Below are 23,727 nucleotides of genomic sequence, written 5' to 3' on the forward strand. Positions count from 1 at the left end.
GCACGTGGCAGGAAGTGGGGATGGAAGAGGGAGCTCCAGGCCGATCCTGCCACTGTAGTACCTATTGAAGATTATACTCTTGAAAGGAAGCCATGCTGCTGGCACCTTCAGGAGACCTGTTGGAGTACTGGTACAGACAGAAGTTTTAAAAGTGAAGTTCTCAAATGTCCACACAAGAGAACTATGCAGAGACACCCTGCAATAGTCCTCGCCCCCCAGCAAAGACTTGGCTCAGGGGAGGCCAATGCAACAGCCCTGGCCAAGGGAGGCCCTGCATGCAGCCCCCATAGTGAGCGATGAGAAGGGCTTCCCGTGGAAAAGAAACTTGCCACCTGGTACACCAGCCTGCTGCCTGGTACGTGGTGCCCAGGGGGCTCCGGTCGTGCCTCCTGGAGCCTAGTTCCCAACATTTTCACACAAAACGTCGACCTGTCAAAAACATGTACCGTATTTTATGCCCTGGCTCAGGATCCACTATGCCCATAAATCCTGTCCCCTAATACTTCAGCCCAAACAGACCCCCTTCTCTCTAAGTAAATATAGCATTTATTATCGGGAACTGACTATTTCATCGAATCGTACAATTGTCAACTGCTTCCCCATCACACCACGTATATTATTAAGTGTTGCCTTTCCAGCCTGAATGCTCAGCCCCAAAGTTGCAGGTCATGTCTTATAGTGCTTTTCTGTCCCCAGAGTGTCCAGCACATGCCCGGGAATGCAGTAGTAGCTCAATAAACACGTGTTCTGCCTTTGATTTTTCACAGTGATCCCCAAAATACCACTGGCTTGGACAAACTTACATCCTATAAGCTGATAAAAGAATCTTATTTACTCTCTTTTCCCAAGTGATTTTCAAAGTACTTTTCAGATGACATAATTATTTTTATATACTCTATATGTACCAGAATAAATAAAAACACTAAACTTTACAGGATAGAAGCAAAAAAAATTAAAATTTCATACTCTGTGATAAGGGGCATACCAAGTCCCACTGAGTCCAACCAAAACATTCGAACTATGTCTCCATCCTGCTTCAAACATGAAAAACTTCTAGAAGGTTCCAAGGCCCCAAAGAGGATCCACCTTGGGAAGATGGCTGTCACGTTTGGGCACTGTCATTGGTCTAAGGAGAGTAATACCGAGTTTGAACTTCTGAGCTTCGACCCCAGCTGTCACTTGATCACACCCACCTCTCTCTGCCCTCGCCGTGCACACACTTCTTGCCAGCACTTCAGTGTCTCTCTGTGTTTCATTCCACATTAGGGTCACCAATAAAACATTAACTGAGCATCTCTTCTACGACAGGACGGCACCGTTTCACCCACTTCTCTGAGGGAAACGAGACGCCCCACGGACTGCTCACACGGAGAAATCACCCTGCCCCGTCCTTGCTCCTCTCTCTTTCCCTTTCTGACTTGCTGGGTATCCAAATGGGGTCAGTGCTTCACTCATCACCATCGTGCCCGGGGTCCCGGTATCCTTCTCTGTCCCCTCTGCAGAGGTCCTGTCTTCACACCTCTTTACAGAGTTGATGGCTCACATAGGCTTTGCCACGCTGTTCTGCTCTCTGCTCTGTCTGACTGAGGTTTTCTGGGATGACAGTAACACAGCCTGAAGGCTTCTAGAGAAGCAGTTCATACGGTGAATTAGGATCACAGGCCACGGTACTGACCGAGGACGGAGGCTGCGTTCCTGACCAGTGGCAATCAGAACCAGAAGGCCGACTGAGTCTCTCTCCAGCCCTCATCAAACTCAAGTAGGGCCAATGGCTGTGTGACTCTTTTGTAATAGTTATCCTCTACTTGTTTTGATACGACAACTCAAAGATTACAAGAATGATGGATATGATGCTTCTTAGGATAAAGTACATTTTAAGTAAGTTTTCCTCTGGACTTAGGATGTTATCATATGTCTAATATGTACTAAAGGAACAGAGAGGGGTGCCTCTCTTAAGTTTCTAAGTTATATACTACTTTAAATGTTTCATTTTATAAACAACAATCAAGACTTACCACAGCAAATGCCTAGCATAGCAGGTGGCCCACCACAGATAATGCAGAAGGCACCTGTTCAGTTCTGCAAACTCTTCTGTTGTTCTAATGCCAAATGAGGACCTGACCAGGCAGGATGCACCTGACTCCGGCAAGTGAGCATCTGGCCCAGGACACACTTTCCACGGGGAAGCTCCACCAACGAGAGACAGACTTGTTCCTGTTTATACCCATTCACAAGCAAAGGAGTACAGTTCTTTGGGATTGTAATGCTATCATTCCAAAGAAAACAGAGAGAGCCTGGTCAACGACACAAGAAGCAAGCCCTCATACAAGCTGTGAACACATCTAGAAGTTTGAAGGACTCTGTAGCAGAAATTACTTACTGATGTTGGAAGGTAAGTATAGGTGCTAATTAAAACACAGAGCTCAGCTATCTCTGACAAAATGACCACCGTGTTACTAATCGCTACCGAGTGAAGTTGGTACCTGATCTATGGCGTCACCTGCCTGCTTGAGAAGGTGGACGGAAGAGCTGGGGAACGCAGCCAAGACGAAGCAGTGAGCCACGCTGCCGGCCTCTCCCAGGAGTCTGGTGTCCATCACAGTCTTCTTCAGCTCCGAGCAAAAGCAACAAGGACGGAAGAAAACGGCTCCAGAAAACCTTTTGCTCCAGACCCCAATGAGCCAAAATTGTTGCTGAACGGTGGCTGGAAGCATCATTGTCATTACATTTTTGCCTGTTTGACTTAACTGGTTACAAGAAAACCCTGATGCTTGTATTCAAACTTGGTGTGTAGTGTTAAATAAGTGACATGCACTTATTTAACATTCCACATTAATTCAACCGACACTCTTAACTCTTCAACCATACTTGCGGAGTTTACGGCATTCAATGGGGTAGAAACACATACAAATGAACAATATTTATTTCCTGTTCTTGAGCAACCCAGTGCATAGGAAGGAAGGCAATATGCAGAAAGTAGACTGTGGGACGAAACATGGATGAAACAGGTGTTCTCAGGGAGGTCGAGCGATGCCAAGGAGCCAGGAGAAGATTGTGCCACACGGGGGCTCCTCATTTCACAGAACTCTGGTTTGGAAACTGCATGGGCCAGAGCCCATCCGTGGGCCTGCTGTAATTTGGGGGCTGGGGGTGGATAGGAAGCAGGGAGTCATGAAATAAAATTTTGAACTTAAAAATGCACTTTATTGCCCCGGCTGGGTGGTTCCGTTGGTTGGAGCACCGTCTCGTGCACCAAAAGGTTTCGGATTCAATTCCCTGTCAGGGCACATGGGGGAGGCGACCGACTCTTCTCTGTCTGTCTGCCTGTCTTTCTGTCTCTTTCTCAAATCAATAAACATATCCTCAGGTGAGGCTTAAAAAATGCACTTCACCACTGATGATTTCCTGCCTCTTTATGAGAACAGAATAAAGCCAAGGAGCGAATGCAATGTGGATGGAGACCGCAGGGGATGAGCAAGGCAGCTCCCGGCACGGTTCCCACCGCGAGCCCAGGAGTGTCCCTGGCTCCTTGTGCTGACTGAAGGTCTGTGCACAGAGTGGAGGCTTCTGCCAGGCCCAGAAGTCAATGTATATCACAGGTTGTTTTTTTTCTCTTTGCCAAGAAAAACAGCCATTTCTTTCATACCCAGACTTGCTGGAACAAAAAACACCCACAACATTTTCATCAACATTTCTAGCAGGAAGACAGAAGATCTCAGCTGTGGCAGATTCTCAGCTGGTAGTAACGGAGACTTGTAATTTATTTGGGAAGCCCCAGACAGCTACATAAAAGAGAAATCAGTGGCACCGGGTAGGTCCTAATACGCAGTAGGCTGTACATGCTACACAGGTTGTTTGTACTCCGCCCTGCAGGACAATTACAATTCTCACGGAGGAAGAAGTGAGTTTCAGGGGAGCTAATTTGCATGTTTAGTGGTAAAGGTCAGGTTCAGACTGAGGCCCAGTGGGCCCCCAAAGTGCTTGCCTTTGACCCACATCCACTCCCCATGTACATACTAGCTCTTTGCTTTCTTCCTCCACAAAGGGCGGGACTTGGGAAATGAGGAGCATCAGAATCTTCGCCAGACTTAGGTCCAGAGACCCAAGAGGAGGCCAGGGCCTCCTAGGTACTGATGCTGTGATGCAGCCTGCTTTGGACATCCCTGGGCCATTAGCAGGCTATTTGGTGCCAGAGGAAGAATACTCATGTCCTGTATGACTGTATGCACACTGTAAATCCCTGTTGCCTGAGGACGTGGTTCATTCTGATGTACTTTGACCCCCACGTAGGGCCAGATGGCATGCACTCTGAGACTCAGACACAACAGGCCTTCAGGAAATGTCCGATTGCCAGCCCGGACTCATGCTCACAGAAGCAGGCACAATGAGGTCCACGAAAGGAATGCCTTGTAAGGTGGGCTCTACCCATCTGTAATATGCAGCTTCGATTTGCTTGTCTTCAGAACATTCTGATATTTAGGGGGTAGGGAGCCCTTGAGAGAGAGAAATTAAGTAGCTGTTTTTATTACACGTAGAAGTCAATGGACCTTCACAGTATCACTTTCCATAGATTTATAGAAAGTTCAAGCACAAAAAAAAAATTGGGAACTATTATCATGTTGTGTTTTGACTACAGGTGATTAATGACCTGAAACGAATGAGTTATCTTGTTTATAAGTTTAAAATGAGCAAACAGTGTAGAGAGATGGCTTAAAATCTCATTAATTTTAAGCTGCCTCAACAGATGTAGCAAGTCCAGAACTCAGGATTTCACATCTGTGCCTCAGACAGTGTGTGTGAGGGTGACGAGACTAGAATCTAGGGCACAGTGGTCAGGGGTAGAGAAGGGTAGGATGCACGTGGGTAAGAAAAGCCTGCAAGAATGGGCCAAAAAGAACTCAGGAAGAAGGAGCATAATGTTTGCTTTCAATTATAGTACCTAAAGGGAAGAGAGATTGGATGTATTGTGTGTGGCTTCGGCAGCTGAGCAGTAGGCCAAAGGGCGGAAGAAAATGTTGGTTTAGTACAAGTCAGAACTTTCTAAAAATGAATCTCTCCTAGAAGGGACTGGCCAGCAAGGAAGATTCCCATCCGATTCCATCAGAGAAAAGGTGGGCCGGCCCGTTCCCAGGGAGAGGTGCTGATGTGGAAGTCGTATTCCTGACAGACCAGCCCAAAGTTGGCCATCATCCCAGTCAGCCACTTTATCGGGCACATTACTTACATTAAATACACTGTTCCAGGTTGAAAAAAATCCCTTGAACAAAGGCATCCTGTTTTGCCTCACTTACACAATCAGTGGGGGGCTGACTCCTGCCTTTCCAAATTTCAATTCCTATCAATTCAAGATTCACAAAGTGATTAGGCAAATTGAACACTCATGTTATTTAAATCATTACGGAAGAGACTATAGGGTTTTTTTTTCCACTAACTTAATTTTGTCCCTTATCACTTATTTTGACAAGTGATTTTATTATGTTCCTTAACATAGGAGGAACATATGTTAAGGAACATATTTTGTTCCCTATTTTATTTATGTATATTCTTGTTTCATTTTAAAAAAATTTTTTATCGTTATTCTAGTACAGTTGTGTTGAGATTATAGGTTTGTTTTTTTTTAAAGAAGAAAAAGGATGGTTTGGATCGACATATGAACACACTAAGAAATAGAAGTTATTTTTATTATTGACATGTTTTTAAAAATTTGTTCTCTAAAAGCAAACCACATCTCCATAATTGTGCAATTTACCAGTGGAATGACAGAGAAGCTTTAGCTTCAGGGGAGCAGATTTAAAAAATATAACCCAGGCCTTTTTTCTAAGCTCAACAGTCTGCTGTGCGGTATTCTCCGTTTTGCTCAGATTCGTCTTTACATTAACAACACTTACCAGCAGATAGCCAAGCAGGCTCGCCAAGTTGGACAGATATCAAGATTCGTTTCCATACCGGGTACTTCACACACTTGGCAGACGCAGGCCGCAAACTGGAGCTCCATTTATTGCATTGCGCTCTAAACATCACGTCCTCAGCTGACAAGACGCTCAACACGACAGTCCCATAGGTTACCAAGCACCATAAACATCTGTTAGCCCAGGCGCCAGAGACAGCACAGAAAAGGTGTCGGGTGTCCATCTGTAAGTGGTTTATGATGTGGAGCCGGCTGTTTAAAAACCAATAATCAAAAACGCACTCCCAAGCTCTGCCTAGGACAAATATTTGCAAGGCAAAATTATGCTCGGTTTGGAAAAAGAATGCACTCATGTCGGCACTTTGTCACTGCGTTTTATATACTCTCGTTTCGCACTTTGGCCCATTAAGTGCTGGCTTTCCGTGGCATTTGAGAGACCCAAACTGTAATTTCACTATGATATATTTACTCCAGAGGGAAAGCTGAGTGTTGACTCACCAACTTTCCATGCAAAGCATGCTCTCCAAGTCCATCTGAAGGGGAACCATAAATAACAGGAGACCCCTTGAAATCTAACTTGGGGCAGCTAAGCTTTGCTTTTCTCGAAAGGAAACAGAATCCCCAACCACAGAAAAGATGGAACCAACAACCCTGTCTGCTAAATCATTTGATTTTTTTCTATCCAGCATTTTAATTTCTGGAAATGTCTCAATACTAGGTACCTCCAAGGTCTACCCCTTGGCACCCCAGGGGAAAGGACATCCAGTGTCACCTAGCTAGAAACTAGCTTAGAACACCAGTTGCTCAGGGCACAGAGTAGCCACAACATCTGCGAGGTAAGGTGAGTGGCTTCCCGGGCACACACACCAGGGTTTCTCCCAGTAAACACTGCAGACACCTTCCAGTGTCCATGATGGACAGCAGTACCCCAGGAATTCAGATCCACAGCTCTGACTTGGGTTGGGGTCTCCAGCATTCTGTGTACACACACACACACACACACACACACACACACACACACACACACATTTCTAGAATCTTCATCTGCCTATGCAGGTCTCTTGAAAGTTCTGGAAATCACCTCCAGCCCTCTGCCCCTGAAAGGCACTGGGTCTAGCATTTTCAAGTCCATGGGACTTAGGTAAATCCTATTCGGGAATTCCTGCAACTTTCCAGACCTCAGGCTTCCTATTACCTTTCCCTGTCCCTTCCAAGGTCTCCTGGCTTTACAAACAGGCCGGGGCACCTCTCCGGCCCCCTCCTTCCCCCTGCACACCTACTGGCTCAGGAGCTGACACGCCTCCCCAGGCGCACACACCCGCACACGTTCACTCTCGTTCAGTACACAAACCCAGCGCCAGGCCACCAACACCCGAAGTCTGGCTCCAGCAAGCGTTCCTCTCTGGGTTGTATATAAAGCGCTCGCCCCCCAAACAGACTTCCCTACGCACCCTCAAGTGGGTCACACTGCCTGGGCACCCTGGGCGTCCTTTCCCTAGACTCGCAGCTGCCCCACTTATCGCAGCCCTCATGCCTCGGGCAGTTCTGTCAAAACTTGGCGCCTGGTTGATTTCATAACCTCGAGTGGGGGAGCTCGGCTCGCCACGATTTCCACCCACCCCAGCTCGTGGGGACCAGTCCGGTCGCCCCGACTTTGCTGACCCCGGCTTCTCCGGTGTCAGTGCTGCTGCCGCCACCAACGCCACCAAGGGCCGGTGCGCTTTGGGGAGGAGCGCACGGTGTAGACGCGCACAGCCCGGCGACCTCCCCTCTGCTCGGGTCGCTCCACTCTGCACCTCTCCGGGCTCAGCAGCGGCAGCTTCAGGGTTCCTGCCCGAGCCCAGCGGATGATGTCAAACAGAAACACTCGCAAAACTTTTACAACAGAACTATCTTCGGAGGAAGCCCCTCCAGGCACTGCGGGCAGCAGTCGGAGCAAGCAGTCAACGTAGGATGGTTCTCCTGACGCCTCCAACTCCCCGCTGCCCCTACCAGACACACACACACACACACACACACACACACACACACACACACACGACCACAACGTGGATCCGGTTACAGCAACCCACCAGCAGAAAACTTCTGGAGGAGGAGGGGGGCACAGCCAACCCCCAAGTCGCCCGGAAAAAACATGATCTGTGTTAAATACCTAAGACAGACCCCCCCATTTTCGTAAACCACTGGCGCCCCAGGGTCCACTCCCAGGCGCCCTGGCACAACCGGGGGAAAATCAGAACCCGACACCGGAACCCGCTCCAGTACCTTCGAGCCTCGCCTCCGGATTGAGAGCGCGGGTTCGCATCAGCGCTGCGGCCGAGGGCGCGGGGGCCTGGGGCCCGCGTGGCCGCAGCCCGGGGTCCCCGCCGCGCCCGGGCTCAGCAGCCGCCGCCGCCGCTGCAGCAGCCTCCGCCGCCACGGCCGCCGCTCCCTAGACCGCCTCCTCTTCCCATGGCTGCGCCCAGCTTGGCAGCTCCCGGGCTGTCAGGCTCGGGGAGAGGGAGGGGGCGGGGTGAAACGGGAAGGGAGGATGGGACCGGAGGGGTGGGAAACGGCGGCCGCGGTTCACCAAGGGTCACGCCGGGCCTGGCTCGCCGCCCCCGGGGCCTGGGCTGCGGGAGCGAGGGGACGCGGGAGTGCGGCGCGGCCGGCTCGGGGCTCGCTGCGGGGGCGCCGAGCGCCGTCCGGGCCACGCATGCCGAGGAGCTGCGAGGAAGCGTTTCCCGGCGCGGAGTTGGAGTTGGTGCGTGTCACTCTCCTCCGGGCTGCGCGGCTCCTCCTAGAGGAAAATATTGGTAGTTGCAGGACACTTCCTTCCTCTCCGCCCACCGCCGGTCCCAAAAAGAAGGCAGGACCTAAAAGAGCTCAAGGGCTTAGGGACGAAAGCTTACAGGAAAGTAAGCTACCCGCAAAAACGGGCCGAAAAACCAGCCGGATAGCTCAGAAAGCGTGATTAGCCAACCAAACATCGCCTCCCACCACCTGCAACCTATTCCCAAACTCCTGCTCACTGGCACGCGGAGAAAAGCTAGCTAAACGTAGGGAGGCCCTTATTTTAGAGCAGGGAGATGAGTTTGCCAAGGACGGGAGGCATGCAGGGAGTTCCGACACCGGCCGGCCGGCGAGGGGATCGGCCTAGCCTGTGACCTAGGGGACGCGTTTTCACCGCCTTGGTCGTGGACACAGTTCGTCCGTCAAAGGCAGGCCTGCCCACCTCATTCCACGGCAGGGAAGATAGAACCAGCTGAGAAAGTGCTTCAGAAAGTTAAGCATGCCATTTTGTAAAGCATCAAACTTCTTGTCACCACTTCTACGCAGAAAGTACAAAAGTCCAGTACCAGGCCGTCTGAGATCTGAAGGAGCAGCCAGCCGTGCTATCTTTTTACTATTTACTTTGTTACTGGCTGCCTGTTGTAACGTCGTTTGTCTAATAGCTTCTAACAGCACTGGCTTACTCAGTGACATATTTTTCTACAGGTCTCCCAGACACAAAGCCAAGTTTATACTAAGAAAAAAAATGTTCTAACAACAACTTACATTTAAATCAAGCTTCTTAGCACTAGAATAAAAGATCCCTCCCTGGGCATACAGAGTAGTACAGGGGGTGGGGAGGAAAATTCGGGAAGGCACACAGGACCAAGGACATTGGAGTGGCAGATGTCACAGAAGACATGCCTGTCTTTAAAGGAATCCGATCAGTGGAAAATTCTGTTACCAAGGGTCCTTGGCAGAATGCAAGGAGGAAAGATTCTGGAAGGGGTGTGCTCCATCACTGCCCCTTGCAGGAAGATGGCAGGGGGAGGGTGATTTTGAGATGGTCCTGTTCTGTCTCGCCAGAGGACAGTAAAACTTTCTTTCCCTAGAGCCTCCCCGAACCCCTCCAGGGCTGGAGATCGCTGCTTTGCCAGAGCAGTAGCAGTCTTACCAGGGTCTGGAGTTTTTTTAGAAGAGGAGTCGCCCACCTGAAGAAAGGTCAGGGCGCAGGCAGGCAGGACTGAAGGGTGGTCAGCCCAGGCCAAGCTGGTGAAAGGGCAGGAGTGGAGGCGGCAGTCCCCACCTGCTGACTCTGCTGCTGCTGAGGTGACCTTCCAAGTTGGCTCCCCAGACGCTGGCACTGCGGAGTTCCCTCTCTATCCCCTCTTCTTACCAGTTCCCTGCCCGCCCTCCGCCCCCACCCCTGCAGCTCAGAGGCTCTCCATCTCATCTAGGAGGAACCCTTTCTTTCTTTTGTTTACACCCTGAGATGATTTCAGGGCTTTACCTAAAATTCCTCTTTTCTCTGAGTTCAGCGGTAGCCTGCATTGTGTGGGACAGGAAAGCACAGTGCTCTGGCTACCGCTCCGACCTTGGTAGAAAGGTCACATGCAGCCCTGGCTGGTGTGGCTCAGTGGATTGAGTGCAGGCTTATGAAACAAAGGGTTGCTGGTTCGATTCCCAGTCAGGGCACATGCCTGGATTGCAGGCCAGGTCCCCAGTAGGGGGTGCATGAGAGGCAACCAAACATTGATGTTTCTCTCCCTCACCTTCTCCCTCCTTTCCTCTCTCTCTAAAAATAAATAAAATAAAAAATAAACAGGAAAGCTCTATTTAAAAAAAGAAGAAGAAGAAAAGCCGTATGCCAGGAAGACATAGGAAAAGACCCACTAATATAAAGAAGTCTGGAGCCAGAAGACACTCACAACGTGCATGAAGGGCCGTCTTCATTTCGAAGTCCCACGAATAACGGTCCCTGGACTCCATATGTGACTATGGGCAGATGTTGCTTTGTGTTTTCCAGGTTATGGGGGTGCATCGGCTCCGGAGTTGACCGATCTGTTACAGTGGAGGCAATACCAGAGCCCCTTCGCCTCCTGAAACCTGACATTGCACACACACGCGCCTTCCCCTCAGCCTGGAATATCCTGCTTTGTCCTTGACCTTCATTTCAGCTCAGTTGTTCCGTCCTCTCTGAAACCCTTCCTGGCCATTCATTCCAGCAGCTAGAATTAATTAATCATTTTTATATTTGTATTTTTTAGGCTTTTAGACCTACTTTTGTTAAATACTTCAGCGTTTATTGATATGTTTGTTTTTCCCATTCGTTATGAAACCCTTAATGTCTGTGCCCGAAATGCCCGTGTTAGTGCCGGGCAAATGGGAGTGTGCCCCTCAGTGTTTGAACAAAACGGAACGAAAAGTTGCACCTCCGGAATTCATTGCACCTTCGGAAAAATCTCTGCACAGAGCTGCCCACGGCGGCCCTCGCCATCCTCCCAGTCTGCTCACTTCCGCCCCACCTGGTCTGAACCCCGGACTCTCCCACCGCGATCGGATCGCTGCTCCGGGCTCCCTGGTCTCCCCGCCGCCACCACTGCCAACCAGGGGCTCGTCTAGAGGCGGTTACCAGCGGGATTCTTTTTTAAATTCAGTCACACTGTGACATTTCTCTGTCCAAAAGTCTTCAGAGTAAAATTCAAACTGACCCGCGAGGCCCTCCGTGAGCTACTGCGGTACCTCCATCCCCCACCTTGTCTCCTATGACTGGCCCCTCACTGGGTCACACGTTCTGCCTGGGGGACAGAATGCACGCAGCACACGCCACCTCACTCTTTCATGACCAGGCCGTGCCCTCTGCACTGGGGGCCTCCGCACTGGCACGTCCCCTGCCTCAGACCTCTCCCCCAGGCAGCCGCCCTTCCTTCCCGGGTCTTTGCTGAGATGTGCCTTGTCAGAGAGATCCATCTCCACAGGCCTTTTTCACCGTTACAGCCCGCCCTTCCCACTCTGCTGCACATCTCTGCTAGAAGGTGGCATAAAATACACACAGCATTTTAAAGACAAAACGGACAATTATAATGTGATTCAGATAATGCCTATTTAAGTGAGGAAATCTAGGAATTGTATCTCCCCAAACTATATAATTCCACAGTATAAACAGTATAAATTCCTTAAGCTTACTGTTAACTGGGGTGAGTTTTGGTTGAGGTGACAAAGCTTTTTCTCAAAAAAAAAAACACAGAAAAAAAAACCCAAATGACCACCTGAAACAGCATTTTGGGGCTGCTTCCTTTTGCAGCATTTGTAGTTGAACATGGGGGACTGGCAGTCAGGAACCTTGGGACACTGGGTGAGTCACCTGTGACTTCTGTAAGTCAGTCATCTCCCTCACGATGACTCCGTTGCTTGATCTATAGGGTGATGGCTTGCTGTCTGATCGTTTCCCCTGTAAAACACATGGCTAGACTGATTCAGATATTTGTTTGACTATAATTCTAGATATTTCTTTAAAGATATTTTAAAGATGGGATTAATAATTAAATCAGAGAACTCTGAACAAGGCAGATTATCCTCCATAACGTGGGTGGGCCTCATCCAATCAGTTGCAGGCCTTAATAGAAATGGACTGGTCTTCTGAAGAGAGAACTCTGCCAGCAGAGTGCCTTTGGACTTGAACTGCAGCATCAGTTCTTCCCCAGGTCACCAGCCTGCCAGCCTACCCTGCAGATTTTGGACTTACCAACCTCCACATATGGATTAGCCAATTCCTTAAACAAATGTTATCCATCTATCTATTTATCCTATCGGTCCTGTTTTTCCGCAGAACCAGACCAACACTATATTTATTGGCAAATTCTAAAAATGAAACACCCTTACCTTAAAGGATTTTTTTTCAAATGAACACTGAATTCCCACCCACCAGATTCTTTCATTCAACAAATACCGGAGAGCCCAGGCCATGGCAGATCGGCGCTGGGAACTTCAGATGCAACAGAAAACACACACCACACACACCAAAACCCTGCCCTCCTGGGGCTTGCATTCTAATTGGGAGAGACAGTGAATAATAAACAATAAGCAAATCCCTGAAGGGCTGATTAAGGAAAATGATAGTAGGATAAGGGCTCAGGAGCACAGTTTGTGGGTGTGAGAACGCGGGACCCCACCTTGCCAGGACCCCTCAGCGTGCTGTGGTCCAGGAGAGGGCGGCTGTGGACACAGTGCAGGGGCTCCCTCAGCTGGGTCGCCTCCTGCCCCAGTCCCCAGTCCCCAGTCCCCAGCCCTGGGCCACCACAGCCCCGGTGGAGAGGACGGCCAGGGAACTAGGAAGGGGGAAGACAACTTAGGGGGTAATTACCTTTTCTTTCCTCTATGGAAGGGCAACAAGGAAAAAGCCATTTCGTGGTCTGGAAATTCTTAGCCAAGACTGATGAGGAGGTTCCCAAGCCAGAATTGAAGCTTCCAATCACCATCTATTTTATTTTATGAATTTTAAAAACAGGTGTTTCAATGCAGAGCTCATAAAAGCTAAAAGGAATTTGATGGCCTCGACTCGCTTTGGTGGATTCAGAGCCACCCGCGGGCCAGCTCAGGGCCTGGGAAATGCCACCAGTGGAAGGGAGCGGAGTAAGACATGTCTGAACAGGCGCTTAGGAATGAGGGTTCCCCTTAAATCATTGCAGTGTAAAGATTTTTAAAAATGGAAAAAAATTGGAGATGATTTTCTCTGTCCTCTGACCAAATGCCAAAGCTTGTTTTTTAAAATCTAGAAGCTGGACAGTCATCCAGCTTCTGCCTGGATGGCAATACTGATGAGTAACCCACTCCCTCCCGCCCCCACTGGGACACGGGCTCCGATTCGTGTCTGCTCTCTTTGGTAAAAGTACTTCGGCCGAGTCTGCCGTTCTATTATTTATACCCGGTTCTAGCTGTGCAGCACACTGGGAGCAAATCGGACATTTTGATTTCTTTTTCATGAGACATTCTCCTTCACATGTCTCAGCGCACTCCCTCTTCTCCGGGCCAGACACGCGTGGGTCCTTCCACTGCTGCTCTCGACATCCTCCTGCATTTCCGTTCCCGGTGTCGGGTTCGATCCCATCACAGTCGCCCTAAGATAGGGGAGGATGAGCTGCTAAGGAGCTGCTCTGAACGAGGAAGCTGATAGACACGTGGGAACCCCACTTCTGTCCGTCCCTCAGCTCACGCTCCAAGGACGTGAATTCACCGAACTCACCGCGATCAAGCACTTCTTTCCAGAAAGGTCTTGCCTTTCACATTCGTTCCATCCTTCCCTGCTTTTTGTTTTTACAAATCATTTTGTTCTATGCCTTTATTCTTTTTATTGTTTTAAAGAGGTGGAAATATAAAAGCAAAAAAAAAAAGATACACACAGGAGAAATGAATCTGAGCAAGGATGAAAAAATTTTATAGCATTTTTCCTTTATAGAAATTAGGCACACAGAACATTTTCAATGGCTAAATAAACTGTCAATCTAGTTTGCTAAGCAGACTTCTCTGAAGGCATCAGGAAAGCCCAAGAGGAAGAACACAGAACACTTTGCACAGGGAAGGAACACCCAGTGCCCCCTGGGAAGCCAGGGAAGGGCCTGAACCATGGGAAGTTCCTGGCTGGCAAACCATAGGCAAGAGCAAGGACTGTACTGAGGAGAGAAAGGGCCCCCCCGAGACCCTTGCTAAACCAGGTATAGGGTTGGGACATCCTCCTACAGCATTTCATGTCTTATATAAATGAATCCGAGAACTAAGTAGGCTATTGTAGACAAACGGCAAATCAGACAGTTGGTCAAAATTAATTTTGCTCCATCCTTTATTGTCTGTTTGCCGAACACCATGACACAGCGTTTCAAGCACGTGCATAGAAATGATGTCAACTTTCCTTCGCAGAAGGCCTGCGAAGAAGATGCTTTGTCTGCTCTTCATCAGCGAGGAAGCTGGCTTGGAGGAGCAGAGCAACTGCTCCGAGTCGGACAATCGTGTCGCCACAGGGGTTGGATGGCAGCCAGAGCCGTTTGGGGCTGAGTCCATTCCTCGGCCTGCTCCACGGCTGCTCTTGGTGGTCACAACGCCCCTCTTGTCCATCCTGTGGCTTTAAACAACCAGACCACAGCCTCTGAGTGGGGCAGGGGGAGAGATGGGAAAACTCTGCTGCATTTTTACAAATTGTTCTTTACTTCAGTTAGTGTGTCTCCTTTCGGACTGGATCTTTTTTATGCTTTGAGGTCCTCAGTGAGTCTCTTGGGCATCCTCATAACCAGTGGCTTGAACTCTGCATCTGACAGATTGCGTACCTCCATTTTGTTCAATTCCTTTTTGGAGTTATGACCTGTTCTTTCATTTGGACCATGTTTCTTTGTCTCCTCATTTGGCAGTTTCCCTGCGTTTGTGTCTATGTACCAGGTAGAGCTGCTATGACTTCCTGCCTGGGTAGCGTAGCCTAATGCAGTAGGGCCTGTGGGGTTCAGTGGCACAACATCCCCTATCACCCAGGCTGGGTACTCCAGGTGCTCCCTTCATGTGGGCTGAGTACACCCTCCTCTTGTAGCTGAGCCTCGGATGCTGTCGGTAGATCAACGGGAGGGATTTTCCCAGGTAGGTCAGCTGCAGGGATGGACTGCGACCCCTGACCACCAACCCCCACCCTCTGTGGAGGATCAGCTGTGCAGAGGCAGGGTGGTGGTGCTCTGACTTGGTCTGTAGCTGCCCACTGGGTGAGCAGGCCCTGCGGTTTCCTGGGTGGTGCAGGTCAAGGTCAGTCCCCACCTGTGTTTTGCCCAGCGCACCCTGCCTGAGCTGCAAAGCAGTCTGAGACGTCTGCTATTGTTCTGGGGTTGGGGATTCGCAGGGGAAGCCAAGCTGTGAATCTAGGCTGGCTGCTGCTAGTGCAGTGCCTCGGGCCACTTAGCAAGAAGTATGAGGGCTGGTGGCTCACTGAGGCCAGCTGTTGCTTGTTTGAAAGGATTTAGGAAGTTGTGAAGCCCAAGTCAAGACCAGCCATTCACATGGAAAAGCCACTGTTAACGGATGCAAGTTGGGTGGGACAGAGCCTCAGGGGATCTCCAGGGCAGGGTAAACAGTCTTAGCCAGGTTGACGGAGTGTCTGATTTGGCACCCACCTGCCCCGGTTGTGGCTCTGTGGGGCGAGTGTTCAGAAAAGGGCCAATGGCTCTGCCTGCCTTTCTGTCTGGGAGAAAGCTGTCCCCCAGCTTTCACCTTGATGCCAGACACTTCAGTTCCTCCCCATATGCCACTGGTGCCTTTCAAGCTGCTGCCCCAGTGCTGGAGCTCAGAGGGAGTGAGTCTGAGTAAGTTCCTGTGTGGGTTCTTTCAGAGGAGCTGCTCGGGACTCCCAAAGTTTCTCCCACCGACTCAGTCCCTGCTGGTTTTTGCAGCCGGAACTTATGGGGACTTATGTTCCTGGTGCCGGAGCCCTGGGCTCCTGGGCCTGATGTGGGGCTGGCACTTCTCATTCCTGAGGTTTTTATCCCAAGTTTGTATCTACCACACGTGCACGTGGCGCCAGCCCGTTCCACGTCTTCGCCTCCCCTACCAGTCTGGGTGGATGTTGTTTCTTTTTAATTGTGCGGCTGTCAGACTGCCATCCAACTCGATTTCTGATGGTTCTGAGGGATGGTTGTTCTGTAACTCAGTTGTAACTTTGATATGGTTGTGGAAGGAGGTGAACCTATGCCACCATCTTGACCGTAAACTTGAGATGATTCTTTTATAAATATAAATTCTGTGTATGCTACACGGGAGGCCGGCTGGTCAAAAAGTCTGGGGGACATCGCTGTAGAGTTTCCACTCGGCTATAAAATTGAGAGGGACACCTCTGGGCTGTTGCAGTGAGGGCTCCGGCGTGTTACACAGAAGCAAAGTGTAACAGTCTGTTGTTTGACTCTTCTCAGACTCAATCCCTGAGGCTACTTTTCCTCCCGAAGCCAGGCACTTAAAACCCACCTGCTCTGTTTGGAACCCCAGGAGAGCTCGGAAAGAGTGGGCTCTGAGGGCCTGCGTGAGAAGTCATCACTTCCCATCACAGTGATCGTCGAAGAGGAAGGAGAGCCTCTGTAAGTTTTGTGAAATAAAGAAGAGGCATCAACTTATGACATAATGTGCAGAATCATGATGAGAATTTTATACCGATACATTTTGCAGTATTATTTACGAATGTTCTCAATTATGTGATGGAAAAGCCATTTCAATCTGGCACTGCATGAAACTCAGATGAAGAGGAGGAAAGAAATCTTGGCCATAAAACAGCAAAGGAGGAAGTCTGAACTACCACCACAAAAGCAGTTAGTGAAGCTATGCTAGGCCAAAGGTTTTACCAATTCCTACGTACACCCACTGCCTCTATCTCATTGCACACCACACTATATACAGTAAATGGCATGTGATTCTTGTTTCCACCATTCTTAACTCACTCTCTTGTCCTTCTTAGGCATCCAGTTAGAGAACACCAGTGGGCATTCCTGTAAGAAGACAGCTGTGGCGGCCAGGAAGACACATAGCTCAGCTTCCCTTGCAGAGAACTCGGGTAAGAGCTGGGGTGGGCAGACAACTTCCCTGCCTACACATTTGAATCCTCCAGAATGTTCACACCAAGGCCACACTTGCTTCTCCCATCCAGCGACTGGCTCCCAGAGCTGGTCGGTGTCTGCTTGACCCCAGACTCCTCTAAAGGGCAACCTGTGCTCAGGGGCTCCCCACCCACCTGATGAAGGGACTCTGCATTGCCGTCTGAGGCTCTTCCTGTGTGGTCACCCTCCTGCAGGAGGGTGACCACACTGGGGCTAGACCTGCCTGTTCTTCTCTCTCTTCCCTACACCTTTCACACATGTTTCCTCCGATAACTCCTTCCAACGCTCTTTGGAATAGTATGAACAGCAAATCTTTAGGGACTTGGCTTTCTTTCCAAGCCAATACAATTAGCCTATGAGCTGAAAAGAGTTACTCCAATGCCAGTTGGCCATAACCGTTGATTGGCATCTTATTGGCTATAGTTTGCAAAAACATGTCTGATGTTTAGGTTCAGAGTTCTTATGTGCAGAACTCAACTGAATCCATCAACTTCTAAAGAAACAGAGTATGATTTAGGATTTTTGTTCCATTTGTTTCCGTTTGAATGATAACCTTTTCGATGAGGATGTCAAAATCTGATTTTAATATGAGCAGATTCAGGTTTAATTAATAAAAAAAGGATAAATTAAGAGAGCCAGTTTCCTTTGATGTCTCAGTCACGTCTGTGTGTGTCTGCAATTTGTTCATTTGCCCTACAGATAGGTGAATGAGATCACCCACGTTTTCAGGCACACAGACCTCAGTCAGAAAGGGTTGGTTTCATACGGGGACTTTGGGTATGCAAGCGGGGGTTCAATGTTATACCCCATGCAATGAATGAGATTCACAAATTAATTTAAAAAGCTTGAAGTATTTGTTGACACAACCCCATTCCAATCTGCATTCGAATTTAATGTTAAGCTACTTGGAGCAGAGTATTTTCACTGTCTTCACAACACTATGGGAAATGTTAGTTAGTGGATTTATACATTTTGTTATTTTATTATTTCCTACGTGCAATGACCTGTTACATTATCTTGCATAATTCACATTATAACCCAGTGTAGCTCTAATTTAAGACACAGGATTCTGCAGCATTTTAGAGACATTGAGGAACTTGCTCAAGGTTACATGGCCAGCTGTCAGTTCAGCAGGGATTTTCATGTGGATTGGTCTGACTCCAAGTTCGTACTCTTACATGCATATGGTACAGCCTCCCCGAACGTCCTACACCACCCAAGACAGGGGCCGAGCCACACACGGTAGTGCAGCATCGGGCAAGGCTCTTCCGTTCTCCAGGAGAATTAAGAAAGTAGGTTGGCTTGGCCTCGAGTCCTAGACCCTGCCCAGGGCTCCTTCCTTCTCTAACATCCCTTTGCTCTATAGCTAATCTGGACGAACTCCTACCAAAACATAGTCTGAAAAAAACTATATGCAATGTAGGGCGCAAACCTCTGCAGATACGGATCAAGTGCCCATGTCTTTTTAAACGCTCTTAAGTTTCTATTCCTCCCAACTACCTTAAAATAGAGCATACGTTGTTATAGAAAACAACTCAGCCGCTTTTGGGTGTATGGAGTAGAACTTTATTGTACATGTGTGAACCCAGAGGAGTCAATCTCCAAATTCTGGGCCCCAATCAGTGGGGAACAATCGTCTATATAGGGTGAGGGGCGGTCTGCTCGAAAGGAAGAAAGTGCAAGAAAGCAGAACTGCTGATAGGAGTTAATACTAAATTCTTTGTTCTTACTCCTCAGTTACTTAGTTACTTGCTCTCCCTGATCCTGTTGACTCAGCTGCGAGCCCCCTCCTGGGCAGGCTATTAGCCATTACATTTATCCGATTGATTTAGTGGCTAGCTCCCCTCCTGGGCAGGCCACTACAATATGGCAAAAAGAAAAAAGAAAACTGCTGTCTACAGCCATGATGAATGCCTGCCCTTGTGCCCCTTTTGGAGAATATGTTTAAGGTGAAAGCCATGAACGAATCTCAAAACCAAGACACTGGGATTTAAAATAAATGAATAGCTATAAACTCTAAATGACAATGCAAATCAATTTACCTAAAGGTTTAAAAAAGGCATATATTTTATAAAATTTAAGTTACTGTTCCTTATTGTAAATTCTAATGTAAGTAATACTGTTTGGGGGATAGGTCTCTCAGACGTGCATTTCCTCACCTGCACTCATCCTGGAGTTTCTCATCTGATAAGACGAGTAGGTTATACGATCTGAGGTAAAGACCATATGGATCCAGAAATACCACTTGAAAATGGTTCAAAAATCAACGAGGGGCCCAAATGGAAAATCTCACATGTGCAGAATGATATGAACTGTTCATCTTCTTTGAAGAACTGGCATTTCAAATTCATCTTGCACTTGAAAATATATAATTTTCACACCAAATATAGTCAATTTCATGTTGGTATCAGTAAACCAACGACATGTGAGGAGAGTGTCATTGTGTGGGCCAGGTGCCCTGTGACACCAACTTACAATTCGCTCCTCAGCGTCCCCTTCAGTTCTGTGTACCTCCCCCCCGCCCCCAGGCCCTGTACAACAGGAAGCCTCGTATGGACTTTCTGGCATTTTCGTCTACAACAGAATGCCACTGAATATCCTGTTCGTCCACCATCATCGTTATCCAACAGACGCTGAAAAGTGAAGTTGACATAACTAATCAGAGCACCGAGAGTCCGAAAAAACACAGGGCCCAGGACTTCGTTCATAAAACTACAGTTCTTACGTCTTGTCTCCCCATCTGTTCTCTTTATTTTATCGTCACTTCAAATTTAATCCAAAACTTTCTCCTGATGGACCTGCCATCGTATTTGTATTATTTCTTTAAAAACCAAATTTAGCCTCTTATAGAAACTATAGTGGAATGATTCTATAATGTCCCGTCTGTTTTCCCCCCACAGTGGCAGCTGGGAGAGAGAGAGGCTCACGTTCTCCATGAGAGATGGAGAACAAACTGCTCCTTCTTCCCGTGGGCGCATTAAGAGAGACCTAAAAATACAATTTCCTTGTCTTTTCCTCATGAGGGGAGACAACTCAGAGTTTAATTTGGCAAGTGTGCCTGTGAAACCAGACTGAGCTATCTCAATTCACGTGCATGACCATCACCAAAGTGAAGCGGAGAAGCCTAGAGTTTTCCTCCTGGTTGGAACAAAGATGAACAAAAGGAAACCAGAGAAACTAGCTAAATAGGAGCTTGCCTCCTCTCCTACCGGACACCCACTGCCCGCCCTGTCCCGGGAGGGGCCACGCAGCTGACACGGCTCTGATGAAACAGTAACCAAGAGCGAAATGTCAAGAGTCTGAAAGGGCATTGGCTTGTAGTTCTCAACCCCAAAGCGACTGTCCTAATGACAGGTAAACATAGTGACCATGTGGTAACTCAATGTCTGGGTGTTAAACCATAGGAGATAAATGACGGGCTTTAGGTTCGTGAGAGTGATGAGTCCAGGTGTGTCCATATTTTTCTGGGTGAAAAAATGTTTAAGTAGGTAGCTGTTTAATATCCCAACCAGTCCCACTATCCTCCCTGTTCCAGCTAGTTTAGAAGGATTTAGCAACTGTATACACAGGTATATCATTTCAGATGATTATTTGAGACCTTGCAATTCCCCTCAAACCTCAACATCTCTCCATCCTCACTTTGAGCTGGTGACCTTGCTGTTCGGGTCAATGAGGAGAGGGAAGAAAGCTGAAGAGGCTTCCATGGACCAGCCCCTGCCACCTCCACTGATGTAAGAATTCGCTGAATTGTACGCTTACTATTTGGTCTTGTATGTCATCCTTCAGTAAAAACCTACTCGAGAAAGTGATGTTGCAGGCTGTGTCTCATCCGCAAAATGGAAATAGTGGCATTTACTTCATCGGGATGCTATGCTTCTTAAAATCGGTGATGTGTGTGTGTGTGTGTGTGTGTGTGCATGAATACCTGCACACATGCAGGTAGTTAGTTCATGAGACAGTGAACACATTTTCTTTTATCTCCTCATTCTTTTCCTCTTTAACATGTTGACACTTACTCCTTTTTCTATAAGCAGTTTCTTGTGCATTTAAAGAAATAGTAAGTCTTCTGGTGACTACTTTTATCACAGGCTAGAACATTGACTAACCATAAAAACATTAGTAAGGGCTTATGTTATACTGAGGTCAAAGGAACATTGATTCTAGGAAGGTGCTGATCAAAACGTAGGTCATGAAATATGTATTTGATTAAAAGAAAACAGATGTGTGTGTGTGTGTGTGTGTGTGTGTGTGTGAGAGAGAGAGAGAGAGAGAGTGTGTGTGTGGTTTAAAAAGTATGAGAAGAATTCATCTGTGCTCATCTGGAACCCCTGAGTAAAAAGTGAAATGCTAAGTAGTATGTAGAGTATATCCCGTGCCCTCCCTGACCACACACACACTTAGATTCTCATTTGCATGGACACAGAAAGAACAGCAAGATGCTGAAGGAACATTAAAGGAGGAGATTATATATTTTTACACATCTACATACACAAAAATGAGTTTCACTTTGACAAAATATAAGAAACACATCTTTAATCTGCCCCTAGAAGAAAATACGGCTGCCAATCTCAATCCATTTTGAATGGAGAAGAGTTTTTAAACAGGGTCCAAAAGTCAAACAGGGTCCACAAATCAAAAAGTAAAGTTTGATTATACCAAGAGTTCATCCTTCAATATAATTAACAGTCCCACAAAGACAATCATTAGACTTGGAAGAAAAGTATTTTTAATGTATCCAAGATAAGGGGTCAGTACAGCAAATATTAAAAAACAAAAAGTAAAAAGACAACCAGAAGAAAAATGAGGAAAAGACGAGAACAGGCAGTTCACAGAAGAGAAACATCTAAAGAATCAGGGAACACCTGAAAAGATGTGTGACTTCATCAGTAGTCAGAGAAATACAAAGTAGAAGCAAAAATGAGAGTCCACTGTCTGCCCGTCAGATCACCTAAATAATTTTTAATGGATAAGATCAAGTGCTGGCAAAAAAAGAAAGTTTTTTATTAAATGCTATTGGGAGCTTAAACTGGACAGCCACTCTAAATTCAGGATTTCAGGATTTGGTAAAATAGAAAAGGCATGTACCTGTGGCCCAGGAATCCTTAATTGCTCACACAAATCCTGGAGACATTCTTCTACCTGTGGATAGGAAGGCCTGTCTACGGACGTTCACTGCAGAGCTGTCTACAACACTGAAACGTTTAAAACAATGTATCTGCGGTGGCCAGGAAGGCTCCAGCACAGCGTGCCGAACCCACGGCTACCTTGTTGCAAGACCAGACCTCCCACAGGCTCGTCTCTCCCAGGGGCACAAGGCCAAGTCCCACAGGCAATGGCTGTGATATAGGAAGTGCTGGGTCAAAAAGGGAGAGAGAACGTTACACCCAGAAGCAGCTCCAGGAATTAGTGGGGCTATACTAGTGAGAGTCGTTGGAGTAACACTGGGATGGAATCTTTAGGGTGCATGATCAAGGGGCCATTGAGTAAGCAGATAAGCAAGGCACGTACTGATTTACAGTCAGTTTTTCAAGACGGGATTTGTCAACCTGGCAAGGCTTTGGGGGAGCCCATGCTGAGCAAAGCCGAAACGCCTGTGCTGCCCAGGCAAAGGAAGAGGCTGCAGGGAAGTGGCGACACCGGGGTGAGTTCAGGGTGTGAGGCCGTGAAAGCTCACTGCGGACACTGTTCTGTGAGGCCCCCGAGGACACACCGCTCACCAAGGCCAGCAGTGTCATCGCTGGTAGGAAGGAAGGCAGCCAGTACTGCTCAGAATGAGGGTGGCGACTCTCTTTGCAGGCCAATGGTGGTCGTAGAGCTAGGGTCATTAACATCCGGGGAATGTGGGCCTGAGGGTGATAAAAGCCAATTGGTGATGCCTAACAGAGAGGAGCCAGGCAGCCGACCTTACCAAGTGCCTGGCGAGGCTGTACAGGCAGCCAAAAGGGCTTGCCCAGCAAGGAGTCACTGAGAAGGAAAATGAGCATCACCTCCCAGAGGCTCCGGAGGGCAGTCAGCAAGGGTGCTGTGCGGCTTACCACTGACGACCAAAACACCAAGGAAGTCAAAGTAACTCTGGAATTCTGATCCGAGCCCAGCTTTCATGGGCCCTCTGGGGTCATTTCTCCAGGCCCTGGATGCGTGGTAGCAATTGTCATACTTGACATTGGATTACCCCCTCCCTCCCACGTACCAACATGTCCTCAGCCTCCGCAGTTAGGGGCCACCGTGATGCAGAAGGTCAAGTGGAAAACTCTGAAGCTTCTGCCCCACGCCGGCTAGGAGAGCAATTACAAAACAGTAGGGCACTGCACAAAGTGGCAGATACAAAGGGTAGCCGTCCCTCTCGCTGTTCTGTTCAGCTTGCCAGTCTGGCTTCGGCACAAACTGGGTGGACCCGCGGGTGGCTGAGGACCACGGCAGCCTTTGTGCCGCTGGAGTGCCAGGTGGTGGAGAGTGTAC

General features: G+C 48.3%; 1 protein-coding gene across 2 annotated transcripts in view; it reads right to left on the reverse strand.

Annotated features, from left to right (window-relative positions):
* The window catches only part of GHR (growth hormone receptor), a 217,114-nt gene extending 208,437 nt beyond the window's left edge, over nucleotides 1-8,677 (reverse strand). Inside the window, exon 1 of one of the 2 annotated variants that reach the window (XM_053657235.1) lies at nucleotides 8,174-8,677. In XM_053657235.1, the coding sequence (XP_053513210.1) occupies nucleotides 8,174-8,213 (40 nt within the window). In that variant the 5' untranslated portion in view covers nucleotides 8,214-8,677. The remainder of the gene's footprint in view (nucleotides 1-8,173) is intronic. The other variant, XM_053657236.1, reaches the window with a different exon arrangement.
* Nucleotides 8,678-23,727: the final 15,050 nt, after the last annotated feature.

The sequence above is a fragment of the Artibeus jamaicensis genome, unplaced genomic scaffold (assembly GCF_021234435.1).
Source record: "Artibeus jamaicensis isolate MK-2021 breed Jamaican fruit bat unplaced genomic scaffold, CSHL_Jam_final scaffold_369, whole genome shotgun sequence".
NCBI classification, from domain to species: Eukaryota; Metazoa; Chordata; class Mammalia; order Chiroptera; family Phyllostomidae; genus Artibeus; species Artibeus jamaicensis.